We start from the raw sequence: 20,034 nt of genomic DNA, 5'->3' as shown, positions 1-20,034 counted from the left end.
ACACACAACACACACACACGTGTACACACACACAACACACACGTGTACACACACACGTGTACACACGTGTACACTCACACGTGTACACACACACGTGTACACACACACGTGTACACACACGTGTACACACACACACACACGTGTACACACACAACGTGTACAACACACACACGTGTACACACACGTGTACACACACACACACACGTGTACACACACGTGTACACACACACACACGTGTACACACACGTGTACACACACACACACACGTGTACACACACACGTGTACACACACACACGTGTACACACACACACGTGTACACACACACGTGTACACACACACACACGTGTACACACACACACACACGTGTACACACACACACACACACGTACACACACACACACACGTACACACACACACACACACGTACACACACACACACACGTGTACACACACACACGTGTACACACACACACGTGTACACACACACGTGTACACACACACACGTGTACACACACACACGTGTACACACACACACGTGTACACACACGTGTACACACACGTGTACACACACACACACGTGTATACACACACACACACGTGTATACACACACACACACGTGTATACACACACACACACGTGTATACACACACACACACGTGTATACACACACACACACGTGTATACACACACACACGTGTATACACACACACACGTGTATACACACACACACGTGTACACACACACACGTGTATACACACACACACGTATACACACACACACACAAACATGTATACACACATGTATACACACACGTGTGTATATATATATACACACACACACGTATACACACACATACACTATCCCCAGCACCACCACATCAGCACACCAGTATCCCATGCCCCCCCCCCCCCAGCACACTGGCATTCTCGGCTCCCCACCATTCCCAGCCCCCATCAACACCATCAGCACCCACACATTGGCACCTTCGCACCTCCCCATTGGCACACCCACATCCGCACCCCCACATCAGCAACAAACCCTCCCAAATCAGCACACCGATACAATCACCATCAGTACAGCCACAGCAGCAGTACCACCGCACACTGCCATGGGCCGCGTGGACCACTCCCCACCCAAATGCCACCCCCACACCACAAACATCCCGGGCACACGCAGGCACACGTAGACACGCAGGCACACGTAGACACACGCAGACACACGCAGACACGTACACACACGTATACGTAGACACACACGCACGTGTACACACACACACACGTGTACACACACACACACGTGTACACACACACACACGTGTACACACACACACACGTGTACACACACACACGTGTACACACACACACACACACACACACGTGTACACACACACACACGTGTACACACACACACACACACGTGTACACACACACACACGTGTACACACACACGTGTACACACACACACACGTGTACACACACACGTGTACACACACGTGTACACACACACACGTGTACACACACACACACGTGTACACACACACACACATGTACACACACACACACGTGTTCACACACACACACACACACACACATGTACACACACACGTGTACACACACACGCGTGTACACACACACACACACACGTGTACACACACACACACGTGTACACACACACACACGTGTACACACACACATGTACACACACACACACGTGTACACACACACGTGTACACACACACACACGTGTACACACACACACACACACACGTGTACACACACACACACACACGTGTACACACACACACACACGTGTACACACACACACGTGTACACACACACACACACACGTGTACACACAGACACACACACACGTGTACACACACACACACACGTGTACACACACACGTGTACACACGTGTACACACACACGTGTACACACACACGTGTACACACACACGTGTACACACACACGTGTACACACACACGTGTACACACACACGTGTACACACACACACGTATACACACACGTGTACACACACACGTGTACACACACACACGTGTACACACACACACGTGTACACACACACACTTGTACACACACACACACACACGTGTACACACACACACACGTGTACACACACACACACACGTGTACACACACACACACGTGTACACACACACGTGTACACACACACACACACGTGTACACACACACACATGTACACACACACACACGTGTACACACACACATGTACACACACACACACACGTGTACACACACACGTGTACACACACACACACGTGTACACACACACACGTGTACACACACACACGTGTACACACACACACACACACGTGTACACACACACACGTGTACACACACACACACGTGTACACACACACACACGTGTACACACACACACACGTGTACACACACACACACGTGTATACACACACACACGTGTATACACACACACACACACGTGTATACACACACACACGTGTATACACACACACACACGTGTATACACACACACGTGTACACACACACACGTGTACACACACACACACGTGTATACACACACACACACTTATACACACACACGTGTGTACAAACACACACGTACACATACACAATGTATACAAACAAACATGTATACACACACACACAAACATGTATACACACACGTGTGTATATATATATACACACACACACACGTATACACACACATACACTATCCCCAGCACCACCACATCAGCACACCGGTATCCCATGCCCCCCCCCAGCACACTGGCACACACACACACACGTGTACACACACACACACACACACACGTGTACACACACACACGTGTACACACACACACACACACGTGTACACACACACATGTACACACACACACACACGTGTACACACACACGTGTACACACACACGTGTACATACACACACACACGTGTACACACACACGTGTTCACACACACGTGTACACACACGTGTACACACACACACACACACGTGTACACACACACACGTGTACACACACACACACACGTGTACACACACACGTGTACACACACACACAACGTGTACACACGTGTACACACACACGTGTACACACACACACACACGTGTACACACACACACACACACACACGTGTACACACACACACACGTGTACACACACACACACACACACACGCGTTTACACACACACGTGTACACACACACACACACACACGTGTACACACACACACACACGTGTACACACACACACGTGTACACACACACGTGTACACACACACACGTGTACACACACACACACACGTGTACACACACACACACACGTGTACACACACACACGTGTACACACACACACACACACACACGTGTACACACACACACACACACACACGTGTACACACACACACGTGTACACACACACACACACACACACACGTGTACACACACACACACACGTGTACACACACACACGTGTACACACACACACACACGTGTACACACACACACACGTGTACACACACACGTGTACACACACGTGTACACACACACACACGTGTACACACACACGTGTACACACACACACGTGTACACACACGTGTACACACACGTGTACACACACGTGTACACACACACGTGTACACACACACACGTGTACACACACACACACGTGTACACACACACACACGTGTACACACACACACACGTGTACACACACACACACGTGTACACACACACACACGTGTACACACACACGTGTACACACACACACACACACACGTGTACACACACACACACACACACACACACGTGTACACACACACACACGTGTACACACACACACACACACACGTGTGTACACACACACACACACGTGTACACACACACACGTGTACACACACACTCGTGTACACACACGTGTACACACACACGTGTACACACACACACACGTGTATACACACACACACACGTGTATACACACACACACACGTGTATACACACACACACGTGTATACACACACACACACGTGTATACACACACACACGTGTATACACACACACACACGTGTATACACACACACACGTGTACACACACACACACGTGTATACACACACACACACACGTGTATACACACACACACTTATACACACACACGTGTGTACACACACACACGTACACATACACAATGTATACAAACAAACATGTATACACACACTCACACAAACATGTATACACACATGTATACACACACGTGTGTATATATACACACACACACGTATACACACACATACACTATCCCCAGCACCACCACATCAGCACACCGGTATCCCATGCCCCCCCCCCCCCAGCACACTGGCATTCTCGGCTCCCCACCATTCCCAGCCCCCATCAACACCATCAGCACCCACACATTGGCACCTTCGCACCTCCCCATCGGCACACCCACATCCGCACCCCCACATCAGCAACAAACCCTCCCAAATCAGCACACCGATACAATCACCATCAGTACAGCCACAGCAGCAGTACCACCGCACACTGCCATGGGCCGCGTGGACCACTCCCCACCCAAATGCCACCCCCACACCACAAACATCCCGGGCAACGCCGGGGCTCTCAGCTAGTACAGAGGATAAAATAATGTCTACAACTGTTCCAAGTATTCACAGAACTGACTAGGACATACCACACTTAAAAAACACGTGATGGGGAGACGACACGACAACACAACCACACCGAGACAACACCGGAAAGTGGGGGGGGGGGGAAGGTGGGGGGGAAGGTCAGGCGAAGAGTGTCCATCTTTACATTCTTGAGCTTTATCTATCGAACGCAAGCCGCTTCCGCCATGCCGCTCACCAGTCTCCGCACGAGCGATACTGCATCCACTCCATTGGCTTTACCTAGGGGGTTCTCCCCAAGAGGGTGGGCATTCCCTAACGTCAGCCCGTCTCATCTGGCTCCCAGACACGCATCAGAGGAGAACTCACTTACTTCAATCACAGCCAGATTGTGGCATCATTCACCCCTTGGATATCTGTCTGGGCCAACCAAGGCAGCCAAACCTTTTGGAATTTATCACCTGAATCGTTAACTAGGCTTGTTAACTTTTCCATTCGGCATATGAACCAAATTCTGTTCCTGATCTTTGCTAATGAAGGAATTGTGATTCCACAATGCTGCGGTCTCGCCCCTCATAGCTGTAGCAAAGTGTGCAATTAATTTGTTCCCCGAGCGTGACACCTCCTTTGTGGGTTTGCCTAACAAGAACAGCCACGGGTCGAGCTGAATTCGGAGGCCCAAAAAGATCCTCTGTAGCCAATCTCGGATCTGGACCCATATAGGTGCTATTTTTGGGCAAGACCACAGCATGTGTACCAAGTCCCCCTGTTCCCCGCACCGCCTGGGGCAAAGCGGGGAAGAGCCCAGGATAAATTTCGCCAGTCTAATTGGGGTGAGATACCATCGTAACATTACTTTATATGAGTTCTCCTTTAATGTCGTGCATATGGAGCTGCTGGCAGCGGCCTTAAAAATCGCTGACCAGTCCTCGTCCTCTAGCGTGCTTTGTAAGTCTGCCTCCCACTGAACCATGAATCTGGATTTGTCAGTCTCGTCTTTGTCGGCACCTACCACCTCTCTGTATAAAGCAGAAATCAGTCCCCGCGTGTCTGTACCTCTCACGCAGAGCTTTTCGAAGTTTGTTAATGGTGGTCTCACCGGATATGCGTTGTAAAATGCCCGAACCTGGAGGTACCTAATAAATTCTGTGTTGGGTATGTCTGTTTCTGACTTTAATAGTTCAAATGATTTAATCTTGGTACTGCCCTCCAGGTCCTTCAACCGTCTAATCCCCAGTTTGCGCCACAACGGAAAACTCTTGCCTGCTAGACCCGGAGCAAAATCTGGGTTGCCGTATAAGGGAGCCATCAGTGTATGTTTGGAGGTTAGCGAGCGACTACTTTTAGACGCCTCCCAGACCGAGATGGAGTTGAGCACAGAGGATAATGGTACTGTGAATATCTTTTACCCGTGTCCTCGGATACCAGATTAGGTCCCCGAGCTCAAGCGGGGCGCACACCTCTCTCTCCAAAGCCACCCACCGCCGGAGCTCCGGGTCCCCATGCCATTGTGTGATTTGGCACAATTGCGCCGCTTTGTAATAGGATATAATGTTTGGAACCGCTAGACCCCCTGCCTCCTTAGGCTTCTGCATCATTTTGGCTCTAATCCGTGTTTTTTTACCGTTCCAAATAAACTTCGAGATTGATTTTTGAAGCCCTGCATTGTCTGCACGTACCACGGGTATCGGGAGAGTTTGAAACAGGTATAGAATCCGGGGAAGGATGTTCATCTTGACGCTACAAATCCTACCCATCCATGAGATACCATATGCCGCCCAGTCTTGTAATTCCTTTTTTAGGGCCATCAATAGACTTGGGTAATTTGCTTGGTACAGTATAAGGAGCCTATCTTTTTTGTGATATGCACCCTATGTACCTTATGGATGTTGGGCGCCACTTAAACTCAAAGTTGAGTTCAATCAGCTTCTCCGTTTCCCGTGGGATGTTGAGGCATAGTGCCTCCGATTTTGTCTGATTTATTTTAAACCCAGAGATCTGGGCAAATCGCTCTAGAAGCTCGAACAGGTTGGGTAGCGAGATGAGCGGCTTAGTAAGGGTCAGAATAATGTCATCTGCATACAAAGCCACTTTGTTTTCTTGCGAGTGGATTTGTACTCCAGAGATATCCGTGTTGCTTCGAATTTGGGCTGCTAGTGGTTCGATACATAAGGCAAACAGCAAGGGCGATAACGGGCATCCTTGTCTCGTACCACTTTTAATTTGAAACCGCTCTGAGGGGAACCCCTGGTGGACCACCCTCGCTGCCGGTGCGTTGTATAACGCTTTTATTGCCCTTAAAAATTTGCTTCCAAACCCAAATGCCCCAAGCGTGGACTCCAAGTATGGCCAGTCAATACTGTCGAATGCCTTTTCCGCATCTAAGCTTAAAACTACACTCCGGATCCCGTTGGCTTCTACAAAATCTATTATGTCTACAATCCGTCTGGTATTGTCGACCGCTTGTCTATTTCTAACAAAGCCAACTTGATCTGGATGGATTAGCCTCGGCAGGATGACACTTAAGCGGTTGGCTAGTAATTTGGAGTAGATTTTAACATCCGTATTAATCAATTATATCGGCCTGTAACTTTGACAATTTGTGGGGTCTTTGTCCCCTTTATGAATCAAGGAAATCTACGCCTGGAGCATCTGCTCAGCGAATGGCTCTCCTGCTAGTACTCTGTTAAACATCCGGAGCATGTGTGGAGCTAAAACTCCTATGAATTTATTATAATACAAGTTAGAGAACCCATCCGGGCCTGGGGCCTTAGATGACTTTAAACTTTTGACCACTGCTGCTAGTTCTTCCCCCTGAGAAGTCGCATTGAATTGCCTCTCGGTCCGAGCTGTTCAGTTATGGCAAGGCAGCGTCTGCTAAGAATTTCCGCAGATTACTGCTTGTCTTAGCGTTGTGTACCACCTTCTCCCCATTGTATAACTGTGCATAAAACTTCTCAAACTCACCCACTATAACTTTGGGGTTAGAGGAGACCCGCCCCTCTGCAGTCCTGATAGAATGTATATTAAAATTTGGCTTCCTATTGCGGAGTCTGGTGGCTAGCATAGTGTCCGGTTTATTAGCTTTCTCAAAAAACTTCCTCTGTGTCCAACTCAGATCTTTCTCAGCCCTGGAGGTGAGGAGGAGGTTAAGTTCAATCCTGACATCCTTCAACTCTTGTAATATGTCCTCTCTACCTGAGGGTATGTAGGCGTCCCGAGTGGTGGGTGAGGGTGGGTTAACCCCTTAATGACTGTAGCGGTTATTAACCGCTATGGTGATTAAGGGGTTAGGGGACATTACATTGGATGTTTTCATTCTTGTGTCTGTTTTGCAGCAGCGGATGGGGCCATGGGCAGGATGAAGAGGAAGATGGCCTTCATCGTGGCAGCAGGAAATGGGTGGTGAGTACTATATGTATTTAATGTATTTATTGTTGTTTATGTATTATACATACACAGGGGTTGTATGTTGTTTATTGCAATGTTTATTGGGGGCAATTGTCCCCAATAAACATGCTATTCTGCCTTAACCCTTTCATTGCCTTAGCGGCTATCCGCTATGGTAATGAAGCAGCATTTATGTATTTTAATAATATTGTGCGGACGCAGGGTGTCTCCTGAGCTGAACTGCATTAATTTGTGGCTCAGAGACCCCCTGCTTCCCGAGTTACAGGCCCCGGTTTGGGGCATCGGTTCCAGTGTCGCCGCCATATTTATAGCGGGCTCGTAGCGTATGGGACGCTATAAAGATGGCGTCTACACTGCACCCGATGACACATTCCGGGGCCTGTAACTCGGGAAGCAGGGGGTCCCTGGTCCACAAAGCAACGCGGTTCAGCTCAGGGGACCCCCTGCTCACAGTACACTATTATTAAAAATACATTCATGCTGCTTCGTTACCGTAGCAGATAGCCGCAAAGGTAAGGAATGATTGTTTATTGATATGTGTGTTTTATTCACAGTGTAGATGTGCAGAGGGTCTCCGGAGCTGAACCGCTTTGGTTTTAGGTCCGGAGACACCCTGCTTCCCGAGATACGGGCCCCTTTAGGGGGTGCCGGTATTCCTCTGCTTTGTTTACATTCCGCGGTCACGTGATCAGGACCTTTAAATGCAGAGGGATACTGGCACCTCATAAAGGGACAGGCAAATATATCAAAAAGTGGCGCTCCAAAATTATAAACACATATGTGAAAAAATGTGATACTTATACAAACATGAATTAATGCTGCTTAACCCAGTGTGGGGTCGTTCTCTCGATCCCGTGGACAGTGAAGAAGTGAAGATCATCAGGAAGCGCAATGTCATGTAAAAAACAGAAGAAAATTCCCTGATGGTGCAGTATTGTGATTGATATGTGATAAATATCAAGGTGCAGTGTGCTGGATACTCACAAGTGTAGAGTGAGCAATGTTCCCATAAAGGTTTCTTTATGTGTGTCAGCCCGTTGGACCGTTAGACAGGTAAGTGGAATGGTAAGTGCTGGAGACCTTAAGTGAATAATAAAACGGACATAGTGCAGACTGTACGAAATATCTTTAAAAGTAAGTATATGTGCAATACACTCACATGGTTTTAAAAGGTAACAAGCGTTTAGATCACACAGGTTGGATCTCAGCATTGAATGAGCTGTTCTCTGTCCCCCCTCTGCCTCGGCAGGCGTGCGTGTCACCGGTGCGTCTCACCCTAACCGGAAACCGGAAGTGACGTCATCTGCTCCGGGGGACGCCGATCCTGTGGGAGTTTTTCTCATCAGCCTCACTCTACGCGTTTCTCCGTATTGCGGTTTCTTCAGGAGTGTATGGCTGACATGCTCTAGGAGGATTTTATACGCTATGCTCAGATCCCATTGGTGGACAATTAAGTATGGTGATCAAAATCAGTAATTAGGGCAGGGATTACAGGTGTAAACAGGCAATATTTGTACAACTCATATCGATTATATATGAGTATAAACAGACATAAAAGTTATAAGACTCATATCATACATATATATATGGCGGACAGAGTAAAAATGGTATATAGGAGAGCACCTAATATTAAAAATTTCCTGTCCCCAAGTGCACTGAGAAATACAATAGCCAAAAAGCACACTTGGCTAGATCCCCCCAAAGGATTTTATGAATGTAAAATGTGCACTGCTTGCCAGCATAGCTCCAAAGAAGTATACAGTTTCAAATCTAATGTAACACAGAAATCTTATAAGATTAAACAGCATTTGAACTGTAGATCCAGTCATGTCATTTACCTTGCGGAATGTGAGTGTGGCTTACAATACATTGGGAAGACCATACGCCCGCTTAGAACGCGTATATTAGAACATCTGGGTAATATAAAACGCAAACTCACAACCCACAGTGTTTCGAACCATTTTTTATTGACACAAAGCTCCAATCCTGCCAGCTTCTCATTCAAAGCCATAGAGCAAGTTTTGCCCCATTGGAGGGGGGGCAATAGAGACTTAAATTTAATCAAGAGGGAATCATTCTGGATATTCGAGCTAAAAACCATTTCCCCCCAAGGTTTAAATCTTGAGTTCGACATAAAACCTTTTCTGTGAATGATTCTAACATGCCTGTCTTTTCTCCACTAGATAAACTACATCACCATGCCTGTTATTATATGACTAGCTCAGTTTATTTAGGGGTTAATTTAATCTATTTTAATTATTTTAACTATTTTAACCAATTTGTGTATATCGTTAATTTTAAGTTCATTTTATTAAAATCCTTTTGGAAGACCCATATATGTATGATATGAGTCTTATAACTTTTATGTCTGTTTATACTCATATATAATCGATATGAGTTGTACAAATATTGCCTGTTTACACCTGTAATCCCTGCCCTAATTACTGATTTTGATCACCATACTTAATTGTCCACCAATGGGATCTGAGCATAGCGTATAAAATCCTCCTAGAGCATGTCAGCCATACACTCCTGAAGAAACCGCAATACGGAGAAACGCGTAGAGTGAGGCTGATGAGAAAAACTCCCACAGGATCGGCGTCCCCCGGAGCAGATGACGTCACTTCCGGTTTCCGGTTAGGGTGAGACGCACCGGTGACACGCACGCCTGCCGAGGCAGAGGGGGGACAGAGAACAGCTCATTCATTGCTGAGATCCAACCTTTGTGATCTAAACGCTTGTTACCTTTTAAAACCATGTGAGTGTATTGCACATATACTTACTTTTAAAGATATTTCGTACAGTCTGCACTATGTCCGTTTTATTATTCACTTAAGGTCTCCAGCACTTACCATTCCACTTACCTGTCTGACGGTCCAACGGGCTGACACACATAAAGAAACCTTTATGGGAACATTGCTCACTCTACACTTGTGAGTATCCAGCACACTGCACCTTGATATTTATCACATATCAATCACAATACTGCACCATCAGGGAATTTTCTTCTGTTTTTTACATGACATTGCGCTTCCTGATGATCTTCACTTCTTCACCTCATAAAGGGGCCTGTATCTTGGGAAGCAGGGGGTCCCCGGACCTAAAACCAATGCGGTTCAGCTCCGGAGACCCACTGCACATGTACACTATGAATAAAATTGTATATAACATAATTTTTAATATGCCGATGTTTGCACCGAGAGAGCAACGGATCTCTCTCTGCTGCAAACACATTTCGGCAGGGGACAGCTTCTCGGCAGCTTCTCGCCAGGCAGCCGTCCCACCACCGGTTACTCGCCATTATATCAAATGGTGGTGGCGCATTCATTCGCCAGGGACTTGGCCCTTACAGCATACAGCGAGTTTAACACGCCAAAAACATGGCTAGTTCCAAAACTGGCTAATGCTTTTTTTTCGCTGCTTACTGCATGATGCCCTTAGGGAGAATTTGATATGGAGGCATAGGTCACTTAGTGAACTCTAATAGTAGGGCCACATATGGAAGTGGCCAGGAAGTGAACAATGTCCCAGATGTGACAGAGCGAAGGAGATAAATGGACATTAAGGAGACAGGCCTTAACAGATAATGATGGCAATGAATGGTGCATAGAGAAAAAAAAATAACTATATGTAATCAGGGGCACAAGTGTAAAGCCGGAAAAGGGTTTGATCAAGTAAGATATGTTAGTGTGGAATCAGCAGAAGGATGTAGCCCTCTGGCACTGAAGATTTTGAGTAGGGAGCGGTACTATTTGACACAGTGAATTGGTCTTAACTGGAACATTGTGATTGCATGTACAATGTAGGAGGAAGTGTTTGAAAGTTTTCCAATAAGATATGTGCAAAATTACTGCTTTTCCATTCCCAATGTTTTCTGCAAATGTTTAGGATCTTGCAATTTAGTAATATTTGGAGGGTAGAAAGATCTGCCAAAAGTTATTAAATTGCATTAAAAAAATAAGAGCTAATTATTGATGGAATTTAGACATTGGGCATGAAACTCCCTGGGATTTTCTTGCATTCCTCTTCTCCCCTCTTGCAAAACACAGCACATTTTGCTAAGTACACAAGCTTTTATGAGATGTTTACATATCTGTAATTTCAAACAGCATTAACAGTATCATTGAATACAGAGGATTTTTTGTCGATTAGGGTACACAATACATTTAACATCTCTTTATTCTTAAGTATTCTGTACAAATGGGTTTTAAAACCATAAACAAAGTGTCGACTTTCAAACATACACATACATGTTCATTTCTCATCACAGCTATTTGCTGATACAATTCACATGAATTCTGCTTCCTGAATCTTCCTGGTGATTCCAGGGTAACAGTTTCCTTCTATGTAAAATGTTTGCTATCTGTTGTAATTTGGGATTCGTAGCGATGATGACTATAGGACTCAGAGCAGAGTAAGAGCAAGATAGCACTACTCTGGCCTCATTCACGCCAGGACTTGCATTAGACAGGGTCAGGGTGTAGATCCACATGCAGTTATCCATCCCAAATAACAGTGCATACATGACAACCAACAAGATGACAGCTCTAGAAGCCTTGTACTCAACTGATTTTCTTTTGTCTCTGTCCGAGCTCCGTATGCCTTTTATGGATTTCTCATGACAGACCAACACATACACAATGTAACTACTCGCCAGAGTCATCAGCCCCACAAAAAGAAAGTCTCTGACGGAAAATAATGCTCCATTAACAACATAATTGAGGTAGGTCAAAAAGTCTGTATCGCAGTAGACCAAGTGCAATGTATATGGCGAAGTTGTGACATTCTTCTTGGCATGGGTGTACATTAAAGGGCTGGGGTGTAGCACAAGATTAATGCACATGATTACTATAATGATGACCAACACATTCTGGGTCACCTTTTGCTTCAGATAAGGCCACAGCCCAGTGATTGGGGCAATGAGGATACATTGGTGACAGCTAAGCAAACTGGTGACAAAAATGGACATGGCCCTACTCCCTCTATAGGTGAGCATGATAAGTTTGCACATTGTGTCATCCAGTAAGTTTTGCAGTCCTGTGGCATCCAGGGCCTGGGGGATGGCACGGGAGATGACAACAAGAAAATTCATTGAAGCCAGGACCATCAGGATGATGTTGGTTGGCATGAGCTTCTTCTCCATTATCCTGATATAGGAAAATGCGAACAAAATAAAGGCGTTGCCAGAAATCCCGATTACCACCAAAAAAATGAAGCTGAGTGCTTTGAAAAGAAGATGAATCTCCATCACCCTTTTTTCAGTTTCAGACACCTGCAAGCACAAACGTGTTATACAATAATCCGCAGAAACACAACAGTCTCTCCAAAAACAGCAGCAGCACAAAACGTTTATTTTTTTTACTAAGTTGTGCTTTTATAGACTTCTGACAAAACGTAAGGGTGGGTTTCCACATGGCTTCTGATTTGCAACCTATCCCAGAATCACAAATACCAGAATGGGGCAAATGTAAAAGGAAAACGGTATCCTTCAGATTCTTTGGTATATCCCACTTTAAGGTTGCACTGTGTAATTTCACCTAAACCACTCCTCAACTCACTGACTGACACAAGCAGAACAAGGTTGATGTAAAGAACTTTGATACATTGAGTTAAGATTGCATTAAACTGACTGTCAGTGTCAACATCACAATGTGCATTTGTTACCGTTAGACAAACAATCCCCAATGCTACATACAGTACGGCAAATTATTATTTCTTCTTCTGGGTGATATAGTTAAATACTTTGGCAAAAACATTTCAAGCTGCAACCTGTGAAGGTAAACCCTCTTAGCAGGCCCCACAGAGCAACATTATACTGTCTTTTGTTTTTCTTCCACTGCATAGAGAGAAGAGGAAACAAAACAACACTATAGCCAACAGCATAATATGCGGAACATGTACAGTATGTGGTGCTTAAAGGGTTAAACTTTAGAAGCACTATGTGCGAAATACAGTGCAGTTAAAACTGGTTGAAAACCAAAAGTGCTCTAATAAATCTAAATGTCAAAAAAAAAATGGAAACATATTTTTCATGAACCTTATTTTTTTCACTATAATTATCAGGGCACTTTTGTTTTTTAACCAGTTATAATGGCACTGTACCTCACACACAGTCAGTGCTTCTAAAGTTTAACCATTTAGGCACTGCAAACATTTCACACATCCCAGAGGGACCCCATTGGCAGCACGTTGCCTTGACCCCCCCCCCCCCCCCGCCCCTCCCAGACCATAATGTCGGCCCTGTGACCAGCTTTTTAGGGTAAAGAGTTTGAGGTTTTTAGGGTAAGGTAAGGTACGCAAGGAGATTTAGGGTAAGGAGTTAGGGAATACATTACCTTCGACAGGGAACTATCCTAGCGGCAAAGTGTCCCGGTGGCTAAACGGCTGCGTCTAATTTAGCTAGACGTGTAAAAAAGTGCTGAAATGCTCAGAGATGTCCCTCTGTGCCAACACCAAGTTATTCTGGTTTGTCGGGGCTCTATTCATTGCTGTTTCTATGCTCAATAGATGGGGAAGTGGAGCTCACACAGTGATACACTGGCAGCACAGGAGGAGGGACGGTCATATTCTCTTTCCTTCCAGACTTTTCCCTTGGTCAATTGCCCCCAATTTTATGTTGCCTTCTGGCATTGCATGATGCCAGCCTCTTATTTGTAAGAGTTAGCTGACCTGTACAGCAAAGGTTGTTAAAATGGGGAATATATTGCCAGTGCAGACTGAGATGTCAGATACAGAAGATAAATTCAAGATAAAAATTGGAGAGCATTGTAGAAAGAAGTTATACGGTAATATGCTGGGCTAGTTAAAACCGGTCTAGGATTTTATTACTTGGCCGTTAATCGGCCAATTCACTGCCGGGACATTTGAACCGCGGGACATTTGGCTGCTGTAGTTAATGTGATCTCTAAAGTGACCCTAGTAACCTTAACCACTTACCTCCTTACTCTATAAACCTTACCCTGTTAACCCCTTACCTTTAAAACCTTACCCGTTAAATCCTTATCCTAACAACCCTAATGCTAATCACCTACCTCAGGGCCGAAATGGCCAGCGGCTAAACTGTGGTGTCCAACTATTCCTTGGCTGCAGAAAAAAACAGCTGCATGTACAGTACATCCAAAATTCTCATTCTGAGTTAAAACATAGTAGAGCTTTGATCCAGGGAAAGACCTGATCTTTTTCTTCGTTGAGAAATAATTGTTGAATATCACAGTGGAGCTTTTAGTGTGTTCTCTTCTGGAAAATTATAAATTTATTAACAGGACTAGTTAACACGCTTAGAATTTAGTAAGGGTTCGACTCAATGGACAGGTCTCTATTACCCTAAACTACTATATGACAATGCTTCAAACGTTACTGACGGATACTTTTACCTGGCTTTGCATAATATAGTACATTCCTCTCATGTCCTCTATTCTTATCACATTACATGTCCTTTATTCTTAACTTGGCAAAATCTTCCTACAATTACTGTAATTGGATACCATTGTTCTAAAGTCTGTTTATAAGGATTGGGGTAAGGGGCACCTTCTATATTGCTATTACCTCTTCAGTTAACTTACCCTGATCAATGTTGTATTGTTAAATAGTCATGGCTTTATACCTCTATTTATAATTTTAAAAAAATGTCAATTATACCACAGGGGATTAATTAAACCTGAGCAATTAATACAGTATCCACTGTAGCAAACTTAATTTCATATAATTTGTTACATTAACAATCTGCCTCTTTAAACATTTTTGGCTGCTATTTTCCACTAGCTGTATTATACTGTACATACGGTATACACCGTTGTGAGAAAAAGAAAGTACACCCTCTTTGAATTCTATGGTTTTACATATCAGGACATAATAACAATCATTTGTTCCTTAGCAGGCCTCAAAAATAGGTAAATACAACCTCAGATGAACAACAACACATGACATATTACACTGTGTCATGATTTATTTAACAAAAATAAAGGCAAAATGGAGAAGCTATGTGTGAAAAACTAAGTACACCCTTACTGCTTCCATAAGAATTACGGTGCTAAGTAGCAGACAGGTGCTGCTAATCTTATGCCCTTGATTAATTGATCATCAACAAGTCTGACCACCTCTATAAAAGCTGAAGTTTTAGCAGTTTGCTGGTCTGGAGCATTCAGGTGTGTGTTAACACAATGCCATAGAGGAAATACATCAGCAATGATCTTAGAGAAGCAATTGTTGCTGCCCATCAATCCGGGAAAGGTTATAAAGCCATTTCCAAACAATATAAAGTCCATCATTCTACAGTGAGAAAGATTATTCAAAAGTCGAAAACTTTCAAGACAGTTGCCAATCATCCCAGGAGTGGACGTCCCAGCAAATTCACCCCAAGGTCAGACCATGCAATGCTCAGAGAAATTGCAAAAAACCCAAGAGTTTTCATCTCAGACTCTACAGGCCTCAGTTACCATGTTAAATGTTAGAGTTCATGACAGTACAATTAGAAAAAGACTGAACAAGTATGGTTTGTTTGGAAGGGTTGCCAGGAGAAAGCATCTTCTCTCTAAAAAGAATATGGCAGCATGGCTTAGGTTTGCAAAGTTGCATCTGAACAAACCACAAGACATCTGGAACAATGTCCTTTGGACAGATGAGACCAAAGTGGAGATGTTTGGCCATAATGCACAGCGCCACATTTGGCGAAACACAGCATATCAACACAAACACCTCATACTAACTGTCAAGCATGGTGGTGGAGGGGTGATGATTTGGGCTTGTTTTGCAGCCACAGGACCTGGTAACCTTGCAGTCATTGAGTCGACCATGAACTCCTCTGTATACCAAAGTATTCTAGAGTCAAATGTGAGGCCATCTTTCCGACAGCTAAAGCTTGGCCAAAATGTGGTCATGCAACAGGACAATGATCCCAAGCACACCAGTAAATCTACAACAGAATTGCTGAAATGGCCCAGTCAAAGTCTAGACCTCAACCTGATTGAAGTGCTGTTGCTGGACCTTAAGAGAGCTGTGCATTAACAAATGCCCGCAAACCTCAATGAACTGAAGCAACGTTGTAAAGAAGAGTGGGCCAAAATTCCTCCACAACAATGTGAGAGACTGACAAAGTCATACAGAAAACGATTACTTCACGTTATTGCTGCTAATGGTTGTTCTACAAGCTATTGAATCATAAGGTGTATATATATATATATATATATATATATATATATATATATATATAACATCCTTTTTTTTTCTTTTTTTTCTTTGGACACTATCTATTTATTTGTTGGTTATTTTTTATTAATTTGCATATACTTTAAGTGTTTATAGTAACTATTCACAGTTATTTACTATACTTTGTAGCGCTACTTTTTTTGTGTGTTTTTTCAATATATATATATATATATATATACAGCTGAACCCCGTTATAACGTGATGCTTGGTGTCCACATAATGAGACTGTGTTATAACCGAGATCACATTTTAATCGTGATCGCGTTATAACCGGGATCGTGAAATGGCCGCCACAATCAGCGAGGACTTACTTGGCATCTGCAGCTCTCTCCTCTCCCTGCTTCATCAGGTTGCGTCCACGTGTGCGGCTTTCAATTTGACTTTCGAGGGCAGAGAAGAGTCACATGACCAATGACAGCACAACAGTAAATACGTTTTATATAATACACATGCAGGAATCAAACCCATGACCCTTCATATGCTAGTAGCAATTCTCTTGCTGCTAAACAACAAGGTTGGTGTGATGAATCCGACTCTATAAATAAACTTAACATCTATTGGATTGCATTGTGCAGAAGATGTTAAGTGTGTTTATAGTGTCAGAATTATCACACCAACCCTGTAGTGTAGCAGCTAGAGAATTGCTACTTGCATATGAAGGGTCATGGGTTAGAGTCCTGCATATGTATGTTTTTACATAAAATGTAAGCACTGTTGGGCTGTTATTGGTCAGAGAAGGGTCATGTGACCCTCCTCGGTACTCGAAAGTCAAACTGAAAGCCGCGCACGTGGTAAGCCTGATGAAGCAGGGAGAGGAGAGAGCTGCAGAGAGGAGAGAGCTACAGATGCCAGGTAAGTCAATAAAGCATTGAAAATTATTTTTTTTAAAAACCCTTGGAGACTTTTATAAATTGGGAGCCACACTCAGATCACGCTATAAGCGGATCCACGATGTAGCAGATCGTGCTATAACGGGGTTGAGCCGTATATTGCAATCGCCTTTCTTTAAATCTTTCACTCCTTTTTCTTCTTCCTCTTTCAACTCTTCTTTTACTTCACTTTCACGCTCGGTCTCCTGCACTTTCTTAGTGTATTTGTATTATTTACTTCATATTTTTACTTCCTTATTCTTTGCTTCCACACTCCTTATCTGTACTGTATATCACATCCTGTACATTTTTGTCTCTTTGATATCTCCCTACCTGTCCTTAAATGTCCTTTTTGAAAACAGATTAACATTTTTTTAGAATTCTATTGCCGTTATCAAAGCACCAGTCGTCCCTAAGCTCCACATCATGCAGGCCCTGGAGAGTTATTGAATAGGGCAATGGAGAGATTGTACATGTATGTATGTTTATTTTTATAGTGCCATTAGTGTACATAGCGCTTCACAGTAGTAATACACGTGACAATCATAGAAATAACAAATAATAGAAATAATAGATCATGGGAATAAGTGCTTCAGACATAAAATTAACATTTTGCAAAAGGAGTCCATGCTTCGAAGAATTTACAATCTAATCTTGTTTATTAATGACCTTGAGGTTGGGATTGAGAGCAAAGTCTCCATCTTTGCTGATGATACTAAATTGTGTAAGGTAATAGAATTAGAGCAGGATGTAATTTCTCTTCAGAAGGACTTGGAGAGACTGGAAACGTGGGCAGGTAAATGGCAGCTAAGGTTTAATACAGATAAATGTAAGGTTATGCATTTGGGATGCAAGAATAAAAAGGCGACTTACAAATTAAATGGAGATATATTGGGGGAATCCTTGATGGAGAAGGATTTAGGAGTGCTTGTAGACAGCAGGCTTACCAATAGTGCCCAATGTCATGCAGTAGCTGCAAAGGCAAACACGATCTTATCTTGCATCAAACGGGCAATGGATGGAAGGGAAGTAAACATAATTATGCCCCTTTACAAAGCATTAGTAAGACCACACCATGAATATGGAGTACAATTTTGGGCACCAATCCTAAGAAAAGACATTATGGAACTAGAGAGAGTGCAGAGAAGAGCCACCAAATTAATAAAGGGGATGGACATTCTAACTTATGAGGAGAGGCTAGCTAAATTAGATTTATATACATTAGAAAAGAGGCGTCTAAGAGGGGATATGATAACTATATACAAATATATTCAGGGACAATACAAGGAGCTTTCAAAAGAATTATTCATCCCACGGGCAGTACAAAGGACTCGGGGCCATCCCTTAAGGTTGGAGGAAAGGAAATTTCACCAGCAACAAAGGAAAGGGTTATTTACAGTAAGGGCAGTTAAAATGTGGAATTCATTACCCATGGAGACTGTGATGGCAGATACAATAGATTTATTCAAAAAAAGGTTGGACATCTTTTTAGATGGGAAAGGTATACAGGGATATACCAAATAAGTATACATGGGAAGGATGTTGAGCCAGGGATTAATCCGATTGCCGATTCTTGGAGTCAGGAAGGAATTAATTTTTCCCCTTAATGGGGTTTTTTGTTTGCCTTCCTCTGAATCAATAAGTAAGTATAGATATAGGATAAAGTATCTGTTGCCTAAATTTAGCATAGGTTGAACTTGATGGACCTACGTCTTTTTTCAACCTCATCTACTATGTAACTATGTAACTATGTAATCGGTAGGAGGAATTTACAGATACAGTAGGAGGGCATATTGGTAAGTGCATCTGCAAGGGGCCAAGCTTTATGTATCATGTGTATAGTGTTGGTTCGGAGCTACTCATATGCTTCGTTAAGCAGGTGTGTTTTAAGGTGGGTCTTAAAGG

At 43.8% G+C, this 20,034-nt stretch overlaps 1 protein-coding gene across 1 annotated transcript; it reads right to left on the bottom strand.

Moving 5' to 3' along the window:
• Positions 1 to 12,326: 12,326 nt before the first annotated feature.
• On the bottom strand, positions 12,327 to 13,304 carry LOC142503274 (olfactory receptor class A-like protein 1). The gene has a single exon (XM_075615435.1). The coding sequence runs from the start codon at positions 13,302 to 13,304 to the stop codon at positions 12,327 to 12,329; it is 978 nt and encodes a 325-aa protein (XP_075471550.1).
• Positions 13,305 to 20,034: the final 6,730 nt, after the last annotated feature.

This window comes from Ascaphus truei, chromosome 9 (genome assembly GCF_040206685.1).
Source record: "Ascaphus truei isolate aAscTru1 chromosome 9, aAscTru1.hap1, whole genome shotgun sequence".
Classification (NCBI taxonomy): Eukaryota; Metazoa; Chordata; class Amphibia; order Anura; family Ascaphidae; genus Ascaphus; species Ascaphus truei.
Note: the sequence above shows the minus strand (reverse complement) of the source record. Positions and strands in the feature narration are given on the sequence as shown.